Source organism: Lycium barbarum, chromosome 4 (assembly GCF_019175385.1).
Source record: "Lycium barbarum isolate Lr01 chromosome 4, ASM1917538v2, whole genome shotgun sequence".
Taxonomy (NCBI): Eukaryota; Viridiplantae; Streptophyta; class Magnoliopsida; order Solanales; family Solanaceae; genus Lycium; species Lycium barbarum.
The window spans coordinates 148,861,301-148,876,101 of NC_083340.1; the positions used below are offsets into that span (position 1 = coordinate 148,861,301).

At 33.3% G+C, this 14,801-nt stretch overlaps 3 protein-coding genes across 6 annotated transcripts; 2 read left to right on the forward strand and 1 right to left on the reverse strand.

The window, feature by feature from the left end:
• Positions 1–5,897: 5,897 nt before the first annotated feature.
• LOC132638030 (uncharacterized) lies at positions 5,898–6,311 on the reverse strand. The gene has a single exon (XM_060355022.1). The coding sequence runs from the start codon at positions 6,309–6,311 to the stop codon at positions 5,898–5,900; it is 414 nt and encodes a 137-aa protein (XP_060211005.1).
• Positions 6,312–7,996: 1,685 nt separating this feature from the next.
• On the forward strand, positions 7,997–9,816 carry LOC132637038 (uncharacterized). 4 transcript variants are annotated; one of them, XM_060354190.1, is made up of 5 exons: positions 7,997–8,274; positions 8,432–8,497; positions 8,602–8,760; positions 9,038–9,153; positions 9,418–9,816. In XM_060354190.1, the coding sequence occupies exons 3-5, from the start codon at positions 8,617–8,619 to the stop codon at positions 9,680–9,682; spliced, it is 525 nt and encodes a 174-aa protein (XP_060210173.1). In that variant the 5' UTR covers positions 7,997–8,274; positions 8,432–8,497; positions 8,602–8,616; the 3' UTR covers positions 9,683–9,816. The 4 variants fall into 4 exon arrangements, with proteins under 4 accessions (XP_060210173.1, XP_060210172.1, XP_060210170.1 ...); XM_060354189.1 differs by having other exon boundaries at positions 8,003–8,274; positions 8,383–8,760; XM_060354187.1 differs by having other exon boundaries at positions 8,003–8,274; positions 8,432–8,760.
• An 899-nt stretch (positions 9,817–10,715) lies between these two features.
• On the forward strand, positions 10,716–14,152 carry LOC132637036 (putative glycerol-3-phosphate transporter 5). Its single transcript, XM_060354185.1, has 2 exons — positions 10,716–11,957; positions 13,123–14,152. Exons 1-2 carry the CDS (start codon positions 10,997–10,999, stop codon positions 13,665–13,667), a joined length of 1,506 nt encoding a protein of 501 aa, XP_060210168.1. The 5' UTR covers positions 10,716–10,996; the 3' UTR covers positions 13,668–14,152.
• Positions 14,153–14,801: the final 649 nt, after the last annotated feature.

A 14,801-nucleotide genomic window follows, 5' to 3' on the forward strand; every position in this document is an offset into this window, starting at 1 on the left:
CTATTGCTCGTTTTGTTAATAGAACTATGAGCCTGTTTGGATGGGCTTAAAAAAAAGCAGCTTATAAGCTGTTTTCAGCAACTTATAAGCCAATCCAAACGGGCTCTATAGTTCCAGGGTTTTGTGAAAACTCTATGCTTTATTCTTAACTAGAGGCCTCGGATTTGAATCCTAGACTTTGAGTCGTCTTTGTTAAGGAATGTTTTACCCCATAATGCGAGATTTCTCCGTGTGAATTTGAATTTTGTTAGCTTCCAATACGAGTACCAAATACCGAGTGGGAACCAAAACAGAGAAAGAAAACTCTCTTGCTTTATACCAAAATGGCTAAGATAATTTGATATCGTAGATATAGTTCTAGTACTTTTATAACAAGTATTTTTTTTCTAGCTGACTTTTACATGAGAGGTTTTCTACTATAGATTCATTTCCTTTGATAAAGGGATCTCCTTTAGGTTTCTGTCTCTCTCACATTATCAAGTAGTGTATACACTTTACAACAATGAACCTTATCCATTTAAGTTGAAATTGCTTTCATAATTTAACTTTAGGGCTCGTTTGGAACAAGATATAAGAATAAATAATCTTGGAATTATATTTGAGATGTGTTTATCACACGTTTGAGTGGGATACAATGGCAGTACAACTAATTCCGGAATTAGTTATCTCGGGATTGCAGTGTTGTTTTATCCCTGTGGAAGGGTAGAATAACTAATCTCAGGATAAGTTATCCTGAGATAACTTGTTTCCAACCAAACGACCCCTTAGTGTCAGATTCTAAAACGATTGTTGTTTTGCTGTGCTATACTTTATGTCACGATAAGACTTTGAAAGAAAATTTTATATAAATCGAAGTAAACGCAAATTGATTCAAACATCCCGAATATAAAAAAAAAATAAAAAAATTATGCATTAACCTTTTTGTTTTGTTTTTTTATATTGCGAACACGAAGTTTGAAATATTAGTTTGACATATGAGAAAACAATCATCAATATTTAAACATTACAAAAGATATCGAACATCGTCGGAAAATTAAAGAAAATAGTAAGTACAATTCTATTAGTAGCATTTTAAGTGTAAAAAGAGTGTCATAAAACTTTCTCTTTTTTTCTCGAGCTACAATTCTAGAGTAACTTTTATCCGTTGATCGATACCCTTCCATTCAACACTGTTGGTTCGCTAAGGCCGACTTTCCTCCCTACGGGTGGATTTTTTTCCCATTATTGTATTTGGTGGATATTTATAACAAACCTTCTCTCTGTTTTTTATTTATAACATTAACACCAACCGGGACAGCAAACCTAGATGAGAAATTACAAAAAAGGTCATCTTCTTCCACACGAGCTCCATCATCAAAATTCAAAGCATAACTCTCAGCATCATACTGAAATTGGGCTTTCGATTTCTTCGACTTACGATACATTTTTCCAATTTTCCTCACTAAATTCTTCAATATCTTGATCTTCACTAGCAGTGACCTGGTGTGAACTTTGTGGGCTTGGGCCCAATTAAAGTTGGAAAACTTTAAGCAGTCACACGGTCCATGTCCAGTTGGAGAAGATGATGAATCGTCGTCGAAATTTGGACTTTTGGTTTCTTGGTTTTGCTCTGTAATGGGAATGTAACTTTTCATGATACTCCTTTTTTTCTCTATATATGTGTTTGTTGGTGGATATGGTTGGATGAATAGGAGTTTTCGCGCTTAATCAGAGGTTTCAGAGTTCGAGTTCTGAATATGATAAGAAATTTTGATAAAAAATGTTTTGGCTTTTTTTCAAATTTGAATTAGTTGAATATCAAAATGAATCGAACACTGAATGAGAAATAAAAAATTTGTATGTTTGGGTGAGGGTGTGTGAAGGAGTATATATATGTCAATAACCACCGAGGATTATGATCGAATGAATAAAATTTTTGCTGCTAATATGAATTCTTGAGTTTATTGGATTCACAATGAATATCGAACACTGAACGAGAAACGAGAAATAATATGTATGTGTTGGGGTGAGAGAGTGTGAAGAAGGAGAATGATGGTAATTGGAGAATTGGTAAGTGTTTATTTATATGTATTTGTTTGTGCGTGTGTGATGTGTGTGTGAAAGGATAAAGGGAGTGAAAAGTGGACAAGTGGTTGCAATTAAAGGAAGCTTTGAGAAATATTAAATCAATAGGAGCAAAAGGAAGATTCTTTTTTTAAAAAAAGAAAAAAATCTTATTTTGATTCATCTTAGCAAACAAAATTCGAACAAGAAAAGGACATTTTCTTTTTTATTTATCCACATAAATAAAGGAAATGGGGGAAGGTTCAAGATTATTTTTAGTTCGGAAAAATAGGTCAAAGATAATACATAGAGTCAAAGTATGACTGGAAAAGATATAACAATGACTGGAAAAGAAACAACAACACGGTGGAATAGAAAAGATCTTGTGTTCAAGCTTCAATATGACGAAATAATCTTTTTTCTAACATTTTTTTACTTAGATTGTGATTCGTTTAAAAGTTATGGGTGACAGGTATATCAAAACTTTTGTTTCTATTTGTTATTCATCTAGATTCCGATACTTACTTTACGACCCGACTAATTCGGATGCAAAAGTTTCACTTTAAGTGGTAAAATGTACTCTAACGAAGAATGCGTCAAATGGACATTAAATGGTTGATATTATCTCTCCCGGATCAAAACTTCTTGTTTCCATCGACAAATTTATCAAACTTTATCAATCATTAATGAATAATCCTAATGTAATCGAATTTGTTCGGGGAAATGCACAAATAATACTTCAAGATGCATTATGTGTCTAAAGACTTATGTTCTTCTAGTCATATGTTATTTTGACCAAAAAAAAAAGATTCGAACACGAGACTTCTCACTGAGAACAATGACACATTTACTGCAATTTTTGGTAGTGCATATTTTGTTTCTCTAAACAGAACAGTGTCACATACTCGTGATTCAACATCTATTCTTAATCGTAACGGTGTAATATTTTTTAATAAATTTATTTTTATCTGAAAAAATAGTTGTGTCACTAGTAGAGATGATACTCTTTGTACTAGTTCTTCATTACTAGGTAGAACCTATTTGTTGCACTTGGTAGTTGGTATATCGTGTCTTCTCCCAGCCGCCAAAAAATATGTCATCAAGTTTAGGTGTACTAATAATTACCTCAAGTCTTCAAAGCAAAGAAGAATTGAAACAGCGTTGGGACCGTGGGTATCGCGTCGACAACGTGTGGAGTGATAATAAGTTCCTGCATTTAAATTTTTCTCTTTGATGTTGATGTGCTTCTCTTTAAAGGACACATCTTCACGAGGAACAGTCTTGGTTCTTAATATATAGTAGATGCTATTAAAATTAATCACAAGACTGACGATCATGTCAAATCTAAATATGGTTAACTCTTTTTGACGGCGGCTCAATAGGATCGGGAGTTTAAAATTAACTTTAATAAAAATCTTATTTTTTTTGTTAAATATTTTTTTAAAAAAATAAATTAACCTATAAATTTATTGTAGATAAAAATTAGGCCTCGTCCCTTCTTAACTAGAGATTTTGAGTTCGAGCCTCAAAATAAAAAAATCTTGCTAGGAAGTACTTCCCTCTTTAATCAGCCTTATGTGTTTCAAAATCGAATTAATCGAAAAATTCAATACAAATAACGAATACCGAATGAAAAAATGAGGCCCCTAAAATTTTGAGACCAAGGCCCCCGCTTTAGTGGCTTGGCCCTCTTGCCGGTCCTGTCTTTCTGTCCCACACACTTCCAACTTTACTATGCCGCGCTTCAGTTATAGAGTCAAATTTTTTTTTAAAGAGGTTAAAAATATAAATAGGTAAATATACAAAAATAAAAATTGAGGGATAAAAAAGGCTACACAATAATATTTTGGGGCAAAAGGGTATCAATTTATATCCCTTGGACAAAGATAGCTATGCCACCGCCCGCATCCAAATTATATGTTAATATTTGATTGGACATGAAAATTAGAAAATAAAATAATATTTATTGAAATTTGTGATTTGAAACAAGCTATGAATATTTATATTATTATAAATCATAATGTGAAATTTAAAGTTAATTTACTCCATTTCTTAACAAAGAAGTACTTACGACAGTCGGCAAAGTCTTGAGGCACATAGAGTCTAAAAGTCGTCTAATTTTCATAGTTCTCTTGTTAATATGGACATTCAAATAACACGAACAAAGAATATGATTTAAAATATTCAAAATAATATTTAAAGATTATTTGTCATGTGCATACAACTTTTGCCAAATACTCAACACCCTATTGGAAATTCACGATGCTGACTCAATGCCCACTTTCAACATGTTAGCTATTCTTTTGTGTCACTTACTTATCCATATCTTCTCATTTCTATTTCTTTTTGCTTTTTCCCCTTTTTCCCCAACATAAACAAATACCTTGAGTGGATCTTATCTTAAAGCTATGAGTCATAAAAAAGTCATATTCTTATCCAGTAACAGATTCTACTATGATCTTATTATGTATAAATAGATAACGCAATTTTCTTTTCACCTCTTTAGCAGAAATATAATACTCAACCACAGTCGCCAATTCATTTGGTAGCCAATTCTGAAAAAATAACACATATTGCTTTTAAAGACAAATGAACATAAAATAACTAATTTAACATATGCGTCAGAACGAGGGAATAAACAAACAACCCATTTTTTTTTTAATCAAATCTCCTAGCTAACATAAATTTTCAACATAAAAATAAATCAATTGCCTCTCTTTTGGAAATAACCCTTTATAAATTTGTATTTTTATTGAGCTATGAGTAGGCAAAGTATTCTGTTTTCCTTCTTTCTGGAAAAGAAAGCTACTAGGAATAGCTTGACACAATTTCTATTCTTATTTATCAATCGCATGTTCTTATTTTTACAGATCTCAAGTCAAAAAGGATCATTTAACTAAATATTTACTATCTTTGTCTCAATTTATGTAATACACTTTTTTTAGCCTATTTAAAAAAAATGATACATTTCCTTATTTAGTAACAATTTAACTTTATTTTTCACGCTTAATGAGATGATCTATAATCATATAAATATCTTTGACTTATTTTAGGCCACAAAATTAAAAAAAAAATCTTTTATTTCTTAAACTTCGTGCTCAATCAAGCTATATCACGTTACATTAATGGCCTTTAAACCAAGTAAATTGGCAGGTGGGTGACTCTGCTATGTAGATGAAATTCATGCCAAATTCTGCAAAGAGAAATTTCAGTATCAAAATTCACTGTGTCCCTTAAATTTCTTACAAGCCAAAGAGAAATAGAGGTAATATACAAATAGAATTAAAGGCGAATGTAGAGTGTAATATGTACAAATATACTCATTAATTTTTTGTTAAGATCCTGCACAAAGGTTCAGAAATATACTAATATGTACAAATAATATATCACAAACTTACAAATCTCAAATCTTAAATGAACCTATACACACACCGCAAAGCAGAGAGCAGCAAAATAAAAAAATAAGGAAAAAAGGCAAGATTTTTAAGATTGAGAAGTATGTACAAATCAACCTCAAATTCAATTCCATATCTATAACAAAGAAAAAAAGTAAATATTAAAACAAAAAGAAAAAAAGAAAGGTAAAATTACTAGTCATTAACCTTAGGGGTCGTTTGGTAGATGGTCGAAATAGTCCCGGGATTATAATCCCGAGACTAATTTATCCCATCTATTGGATTATTTTATACCATCTGTATAAGTGGGATAAGAAGGTATAAGCTGAGTTATCCCAGCACTAATTTTTGTACCATATTTGATACAAGGTATAACTACCAAACATGGTATAAAAATTAGTGCCGGAATAATCCAGCTTACACCTTCTACCAAACGACCCCTTACAATTACACATAAATTTAGGTTGCAGCAGTTACTTCCCTCACAGACATAGGTTTCACCGGTGGTGAAGGAGGGAGTCTAGAAGAAAAATTCCTCAAAGGTGCTTCTTCTTCGTCATTATTATTACTAAACCCATCTTCAAAATTAAGGGAATAACTCAAGGGATCATAACGAAACTCCGTAGAAGAGTGTCTTTTATGCCTATTTCCAACGAAACTGAGAGCAGTTAAGACCTTGTCTTTTAAATTCGGGAGGTTACTGGGTTCTTCCGGGTTGAACCAGATTAGACCCGGATTTTCATCGGAGGATGAAGGCTGAGGTGGCGGAGGACGGCGGTGAGGGAAGCAACAGGAAAAGCAAAGAGAGTTCTTGAGTTTCTGTTTGAGAGATGGGGGTGAAGTGACTACCCAGAATTCATCGTTTTCATCCATTTGGAGTTGAAATTTGCAGAGAAAAATTGGGGATTTTTGGATATACTAAATTGGGGAAGACGACAAAAAAGGGGATGAGGAATTAGCAGGTTTTACTAAATGCCCGGTTTTGTTTCCCACCGTTTTCTAATCTCGTTACTACTCCCAGTATCAGCTTAAGAAATCAACATAAAAGTTACAAGTTAAAATAACATTTAAATGATAATTTAATATTATTGGATTTCCTAATGTCAGAAAAATTATTATTTATGTATATTCTAATCAAGAGGAAAAATAAATTATTTATATGACTAGTTTCTTATCTCGTACACTTTTTTAATGTATGTATAACTATTTTTTATATATATATATATATAAATACACTAATACATAACGAATCGTGGTATTAGCGATACCGGGATTATTAATAAATGCATAATCATGTTAAAAGACAAAATTACACTTAAAGTCCCTCAAAACTAAAGATGTGCAGTTTATTTTGTGGACAAATAATGTTTTAAAAAATAACGCAATACGTGTTATTTTTTACAAACAGTCGATAAGAAACGTAGGATTCTCATCGGAGTGAGTTCTTGAGTTTGTGTTTGAGAAATAGAGGTGAAGTGGCTATGGAGAATTGATCGTTTTCGTCCATTTGGAGTTGAAATTCAGACTAAAAAATGGTGGAGAAAAATGTGGACTTTCACGAGTGGTATTGTAGTAGGCTAGTAGCCAAATAAATTGTTTTGGTCATAAATTACCATATATGCTTTTGGAATTGAGCATCTAAAACAATCATGTTAAGGTGTTATCATGAATCGTGTGATTTTTTTCTTGCTCCTATGGCTCTTTAATGGGTTTACGCAGTACAAATTCGAATTAATACGGATACGAAAAGTGAGTGAGAGAGAAGTGTTAGATTGACTAATTTTTAATATGAATTTCAAGTTTTTATGATAAAAAAAACTACTATATCTTTAGAATTGTATACAAAGTACTTTAAATTAGAATAATTAATAATTTAACATATTTACAAAAAACTATGATTAAAAAATTCATCTAAATAATAATTGTGTTACATAAATTGAAATAAAAGAAGTAATATAATAAGTATATACATTATTTGCAACTAAATTGTTTAGTTAAAATTCCCTCGGTCCCAGTCGACAAGATGCCTTTTTTTTTTTTTTGGATTAGAGGTTATTACTATTATTATACTATTATATTTGCGAAAGCCGTTACAAAAAAGTGTAGTCCAAGCTGTGTGATATGTTTGATGAAGAGGATATTGTTGGTTTTTTGGTTAGTCACGTGGCTCACTTTGTAACACTGTCACACTTATTGTCGTGCTCATGATAAGGCTTGTTAAGCTACATACATCTAAACAACAAAAGAATATGATAAGCACAAAAGAAGCAAAAATGGGTACAAAATCTTGAATTCAAGAGGTTACGGATTCACATGTTAGTTACTTTTATTTAAAATTCGTATATATATGTTAAAAAGTTACTTAAGTTTATAAAGATTGATCATGAAATCAATTATTATTATTATAGAATTAACTTGATGTCATTATAAGAGTGGAAAAACTTTAAATTTTCAGTTCACCTTTAATTCATTAAATCGACTATTTTAAAGTCGCGTGTAAAGTTCATTAAAGGAAAAACACTTCCTATCAAGAGTTCTTTTTGTTTCAAAACGCAAACTTGAGATAAGATCTCATTCATTACACCACGTCTATCGTACGTACCTACCACTACCAGCTTCTTTCATTCGTTTTTCAAATGATAAATAAATAAAATTGCCGAGAGAAAAAAAGAATATTGGAGCTGAAAATGATAGCTTATATTATTATTAAAGAATTAAAGATAAGCACATGGGTTGGAACTTTTTTGGTCTGGCAAAAACTTTAGTGCCTAAAATCTGCCAAGATTCAGATCAAAGTTAATTTACTTGCCAAAAAAGATTGTGCTTTTCATGTGAGGTACTAAATTCTTTCTTTATTATCTTTAAAAGATAATTCAGATCTTTACATGGCTCCTTAATATGATTGTTCTTTCACTTACACTTTTCTCATCGCTGTGTTTGGTAGGAATTACAAACTAAGGCAATAAGTTCCTTATTCTAATTTTCCTTTGTAGATCATGTGTGGAAAGTTGCTGAGGCGGAGCTAGAGTTGTGGTTATCAGTTTGACATAATTCAATAGGTGTCTTTTTTAGAATTCAGAATCGATAAACTCGACATTTTAGATTCGATATCTATATTTGGAGAATTTTGTTTTCTCTTTTTCTTTTTTTTTTTCTTTTTGAGTTTGTGTAAAAATATATGGCTGGCATGCTTCCTGGTGTTGAACATGCTAGGAGAAGGAGGTTTCATCAAAGAAGTGGCAATAATTGGTTGAATTCATCTAATTCTTGCCTCTACACAAGTAACTATGATCAATTCCATCTAAGCTCAAGTTCATCCAAGGTAAACTAGCAGAGTCCTCTGACAATTATACTCATTGTTTGTTGATGTTTTATTTGTTTTAAATAATCTAGCGGGAGCGGATTAATTCAGATTCATATGCATAGGGCAAGAAAGAAAGAAACACTCTTTACCAAAAGCTTGTCCATTTTCAGAGCTCGAGCTCAAAACCTCACTAGTGAAGCGGAGGAGGAGGGATCTGATCCGTTCCACCATATATAGAATGAGTTGATACTAATTCTTATCTCCTTTTTCCTGTTTGGTTAAATTGAATTAACAGCAAAGAAGTGCAGCAAGCCATGCATATCAAGATGAGAAATTAGTTGAAATTTCCAGAAAAGCCAAGCAAAGATTGGATAAAAAGCTTAGTGGACAATGGAAATCAGAAAGCAAATGGTAAAAGGCTAAATTTCCCTAACACCCTTATTTATTATCTTCCTTTTGACCCTTATCTACCTAGGAAGATCTATAATTTAAATTTGACCGGTTCAAAATTTTGATATTTGTTATAATCTCAATAACTTTTCACACACATAAATACGGGAAAGGTCCATTTAAGTAGATGACTCGTCGGGCAAAAGAACTTGAATAAGTTTGATTTCCTGAAGGAGTCGTTAGCTGGCACTGATTGTTTATTTCATTTGTTGTAATGGATTTCAGGAGTATCAATAATACACAAAAAGGGCAAGGATTTGTGTGCAAAGAAGTGTTTGGATTAAAGAAAAGTGTGTCAAAGAGGTTCATCAATTGGGCAAAGATGGGATGGAAATCTTCAGAACAAGATGAATGCATCATTTGCTTGGACCAATTTAGAATAATGGACAACCTTATGCAATTGCCTTGTGCCCATAGGTTTCATTCCAAGTGTTTAGTGCCATGGCTTGAGTCTAATGCAAATTGTCCTTCTTGTAGAATGGAAATCTAGATCACTTCGTCATTTTTTTTTTTTTGTATCTTACCAATTTTATCGGATGACTTGAAGGACCCTTAACTACTTCGTATGACGTCCTTCTAAGTGCACAAGACTTTTGAAAATATAATATGAAAGCTTTTCTTGTAGCATTTGAGGTATCTTGTGTGCATAAATATGTTGACTTAATCAAGATTTACAAATTGATCATTTACTAGTCCATACTAACTATCTTCTTCGTTTCAATTTATGTGATATGAATTTAGATTCAACATATGTATGAATGCAGATACTTGTCAAAACTTGTGTAATTAACATATTATAACATATTTAGAAAAAAAAAAAAAAAAAAAAAAGAAGAAGAAGAAGAGCAAAATGGTTAGTGTCCAACTAAAAGATGATCAAGAAAGATCCTAATAATGCAAATTATTTTCTTTAAAGATGGTGTTTTTGGGTCAATTACGCGCACCTTAACTATTTTTCTTTTGTACGTGTTATCTCCCACCAATATAATGTCGTGTAACTTTTCCCACCAAAATATTTTAAACAGATTTATTAATGAACCGAGCTCAAAATGTACAAACTAGACTGGCTTAATTAGGCTAACTAATAGAGCAATTCCTAACATATCTTAAGGTGCTAATCACCTTTAAAATTAGAAAAATGATTGTTTTGAACTATATTTTCTGTTTTTTTAAGAATTAATATGGTTTGGCTCTAAGAAAAATAATACAAATTCGTTAATTTAAAACTTATGACAAAAGCCTAAACCGGAGCTACAATGTTTGATACGAGCTAAGACTAATTCAATAACTTTTTCTTAGAACCTTTATTTATATTACGAAATTCATTAAATATGTATACATAATGACGATCCCAGTAACTAAAATAAGTTATGAGTTTGATGACAAATTCAAAATTTATAAGCTTCAAATTCCGATTCCGCTGCTACAATAGGTTCATCTTATATTTTAAATTTAAACAGCTATTAAACATTTTTTTTTTTTTTTGCAAAACAAAGTTTAAAATCCAAAAAAGAGGACAAAATGTTTGTTTGTGGGGACAGATTTGCATTTCCATTTTCCTGGGAAGTTCCCAGGAAGAACAGTCAAAACAAAACTCCCAAATTCATCTTTCCTTAACTTCTACGACATAAACACATTCAGACATTATAGATCTGAACAAAAAATGTCTTAAAACAAGAAAATTCAAATACCCTTTACTCAATTTCATCTTCTTGAAAACCCCATTTGATCAATTTTTCAGTAAATCTTGATAAACCCCACATACAAAGATTTGATTTTTATGTATGTATGAAACTGAAAAAACATGATGGAACTTAAACCCCTTAATTCAGTTCCATCTACAAAGCAACCACCAGGTTTAAATCTATTTCCAAGACTCAATCCACCAGGAAAAACCTTAACTTTCCACAAATTTTTAGTCCTTTTCCTTACATTTATAGCATATGCAGCTTTTCATGCTTCTAGGAAACCACCAAGTATAGTAAAGTCAGTTCTTGGACCTGAGATTAAAGCTATTAATGGCACTGGGTGGGCCCCATTTGATGGTCTAAGTGGGCCCCACCGTTTAGGGGAACTTGATCTTGCATTCTTGTTAGCATACTCAATTGGGATGTATTTTGCTGGTCATATTGGTGATAATATTGATTTGAGAGTTTTCTTGAGTGTTGGGATGTTGGGTAGTGGGATTTTGGTGATTGTTTTTGGTTTAGGTTATTTTCTTGATGTGCATTGGCTTGGTTTTTTTCTAATTGTTCAGATTTTATGTGGGCTTTTTCAGTCTATTGGTTGGCCTTGTGTTGTAGCTGTAATGGGAAATTGGTTTGGGAAAGCTAAAAGGGGTTTGATAATGGGAGTTTGGAATTCAAATACATCTGTTGGTAATATTATTGGTTCTTTAGTTGCTTCATCTGTGTTGGGATTTGGTTGGGGTTGGTCTTTTTTATTGCCCGGGATATTCATTTTAGTTGTGGCGGTATTGGTTTATATGTTTCTTGTAGTGAGTCCTGATCATATTGGTCTTGAATTGGATTCGAAGGAGATTGAGATGAATGTGGAGGGAGTTGCATTGGTGGGTCCGGAAACGGGTGAAGCTGAAGAGGAGGGGGGAGTTGTGGGACCTGAAATGGAGGAGGGTGCTCGTGCGATCGGGTTCTTGCAAGCCTGGAAGTTACCAGGAGTGGCACCGTTTGCGTTCTGCTTATTTTTCTCTAAGCTAGTGGCCTACACTTTTTTGTACTGGTTACCGTTCTACTTAAGGCATACAGGTATAACATCCATGTTTTCTGGGGAACCGATCTTTCGTGTTATGTTATATTATATGTGCTCTATAACAACATTTCACTATAACATCCAAAAATATCGCCTAACTTTTGCTAGGAAAACTACTCTTTGAGTGGAAAATAGGATAGTGGTGTATGATTAAGTTTAGGATTGTATCCTTTTTGCCTCTTGTTGGAAAACACTACTATCCTATTTTCCATGTGAATAACATGACTTAGATTATGAGAACTTCTTGTTGCTTTACAACACTTGAACTGGAGTAATTTAGAGTTAGAGACATATATGTTGTTTTATTGCATTTTGTATTCATTTGCTTCTTCTAGACGAGCATAGAAGTAATCAAAGCCTTTGCTTGCTTAATTTCGGCGCTTGAAACAGTTATGATGTTCAAAGTCAGCTCTTAATCTGCTGACCTATTATACTTTTTAACATGTAATTGCTCTGTTTATGAGTAAAGTACTCCCTATTCTACATTTATGAGCAAACAAAAGTTTTTTTTTTTTGATTTGATGTTTGGTTGTGTAAAATGTTAAGCTTCATTTCAGCTAGTCCTACTACTAGGTCTGGCAAAATGGTTAAAAAAAACAAGTAACCATCCAATCTGACCCATTAAATATGGATTGGATAACTGACCATTTAAAAATGGATCAAAAAATGGATGTCCAGATGGATAATACGTATATCCATGTTATCGTATCTATTTGTCTGCTTGTTATTTTTCGTGAGTTCTTGCATTCTGAGAGTCTAAGCTTATTTTGACTTTTAGCTTATTCGTCGGTTAACATTTTTTATCCAAGTTAAATATAGGCAGTTCGGATATTTTATCCGTTTTTGTTTAACCCATTTTCGACCCCCCCAATATTCGATCTGACCCTCCTGTTTGCCGCTCCTACTTCTGCTAGACGAGCATAGGGGTAGCAAAGCATTTGCTTGCTTACTTTTGGAGCTTGAAACAGTTATGATGTTCAAAATCTGCTGAATAATATATTGATTAACATGCAATTTCTCTGTTTATGAGTAAAGTACTCCCTGTTTTATGCTGATGAGCCAAACAAAATTTTGATGTCCACTTGTGTAAAATTTTAAGTTCCGTTGCAGCCACTTCTACTAACCATATGTTGCATACTTACAATTTTGTCGTTATTGCAGTTGTTGCTGGTGTGCAGCTGTCTCACAAAAGTGCTGGGATCCTTTCGACAATTTTCGATATTGGAGGAGTCGTCGGAGGGGTTTTGGCAGGAGTTACATCCGACATAATCGAAGCTCGTGGGGTTACTTCCATTGTATTCTTGTTGTTATCAATACCGGCTCTTCTTTTTTATCGCTTATACGGGAGTGTATCTATGTTTACCAACATTTCTTTGATGCTCATTTCTGGTGCACTCGTCAATGGTCCTTATTCGCTTATTACCACAGCAGTTTCAGCAGATCTTGGTACTCAGAGCCTGATAAAGGGGAACTCACGTGCGCTAGCTACTGTGAGTGCAATTATAGATGGTACTGGTTCGGTGGGGGCCGCGCTCGGGCCACTTTTAGCTGGATATATTTCGACTAGGGGATGGAACAGTGTGTTTGTTATGCTAATTCTTTCAATATTCATTGCAAGCCTATTTTTAATCCCTATTGTGAAAAATGAGATTAAAGGAAAGCTGAATGAAGGGAAATGGCTTTGGATCAGCATGATTAAAAGGTGATTCAGAACCTCTTGAAGGCAAAGCTACCTCTATTCGATTATGAAAATGGTTCATGATTTGAACCTTTGAGTAGTTCAGCGGTTCACTATTGTTTGTATAGATTCTTAGAGCTCCTTATTGAGAAATGAGGAACTCAATATTGGATTCCTGAAGCTGTCATTCATGCATGCCCTTTTCTGGGTTGCGATTTTCACACAACAGAGAGATTACTTTTTTTTTCTCGGATCAGTTAGTACAGCATAGTGGATACTTATACATGGTTGTTCATTACTGGCAAGCTGACTTACGTGTATATTTCCTGTGCCTTCTGGGGTTTTCTTATAGCAAAAGGTGAATGTATTGCTGGTTCGTTGAAACTATTTCCTTCTCAATGTATAATTCTTCCAATCTTTTCTTTTGCACAGTGCATTGTGCAGTTTTGTATTAGAAGCATCTCTCCACCCCTTCTCTTTCTTGGTCTATCTATATATCTATATGTGAGCTCTGCTTGACTCTTGATATTTCACATAAACCATGGCCGTGGCTATCCACAGGATCAGTCAATTGATTTCCAAACTTTACGTTTAGAAAGCCGGAATTGTTGGTGTAATTAGGTATGACAAAAATGTGGCCTCTTATCAAGAGGCGGAAATTTGTTGTGTCCATCAGTAGGACAATGTGGGAAGCTCCGGATATGTTCAGCTCAAGATCTCTACCTGTCAGCCTGTTGCTCAGCTACTTGACTTGCTATATGCATGTATTATGTAAATCCAGGAATCCATTTCCAACCTGTCAGCCTGTTGCTCAGCTACTTGACTTGCTATATGCATGTATTATGTAAATCCAGGAATCCATTTCCAATTATGGTTTCTTATGGTTGTAGCTCTTGTATTGCCTGTATCTCATAAAATGATCTTCAGTCTGATTTTAATCATCATGGAGTTCGTTGTGATACCGAGGTGTGTTATCAGAGACAGCTTTTTTGTTGTCTCAAGTAAATTTGCTTTTGTTGAAAGCATATTTCTCTTTTTCTACGATTTGGGTTTGCCTGGAATCCTATAGATAAGTTTCTTTAGCTGCTTCGGAATATATTAATTTTGAAGGAGGAAGGTGCTACTCCATTCATTTTGTTGTGAAGTTTCGGTGAAAGCTGGT

Bases quoted from the DNA above. Each gene is read 5' to 3' on its own strand.
- LOC132638030 (XM_060355022.1), bottom strand. From the start codon at position 6,311: ATGGATGAAAACGATGAATTCTGGGTAGTCACTTCACCCCCATCTCTC.
- LOC132637036 (XM_060354185.1), top strand. From the start codon at position 10,997: ATGATGGAACTTAAACCCCTTAATTCAGTTCCATCTACAAAGCAACCA. The intron at 11,958-13,122 runs GTATAACATCCA...TCGTTATTGCAG, and splicing joins GTTCTACTTAAGGCATACAG to TTGTTGCTGGTGTGCAGCTG.
- LOC132637038 (XM_060354190.1), top strand. From the start codon at position 8,617: ATGGCTGGCATGCTTCCTGGTGTTGAACATGCTAGGAGAAGGAGGTTT. The intron at 8,761-9,037 runs GTAAACTAGCAG...TTGAATTAACAG, and splicing joins TAAGCTCAAGTTCATCCAAG to CAAAGAAGTGCAGCAAGCCA. The intron at 9,154-9,417 runs GTAAAAGGCTAA...AATGGATTTCAG, and splicing joins TGGAAATCAGAAAGCAAATG to GAGTATCAATAATACACAAA.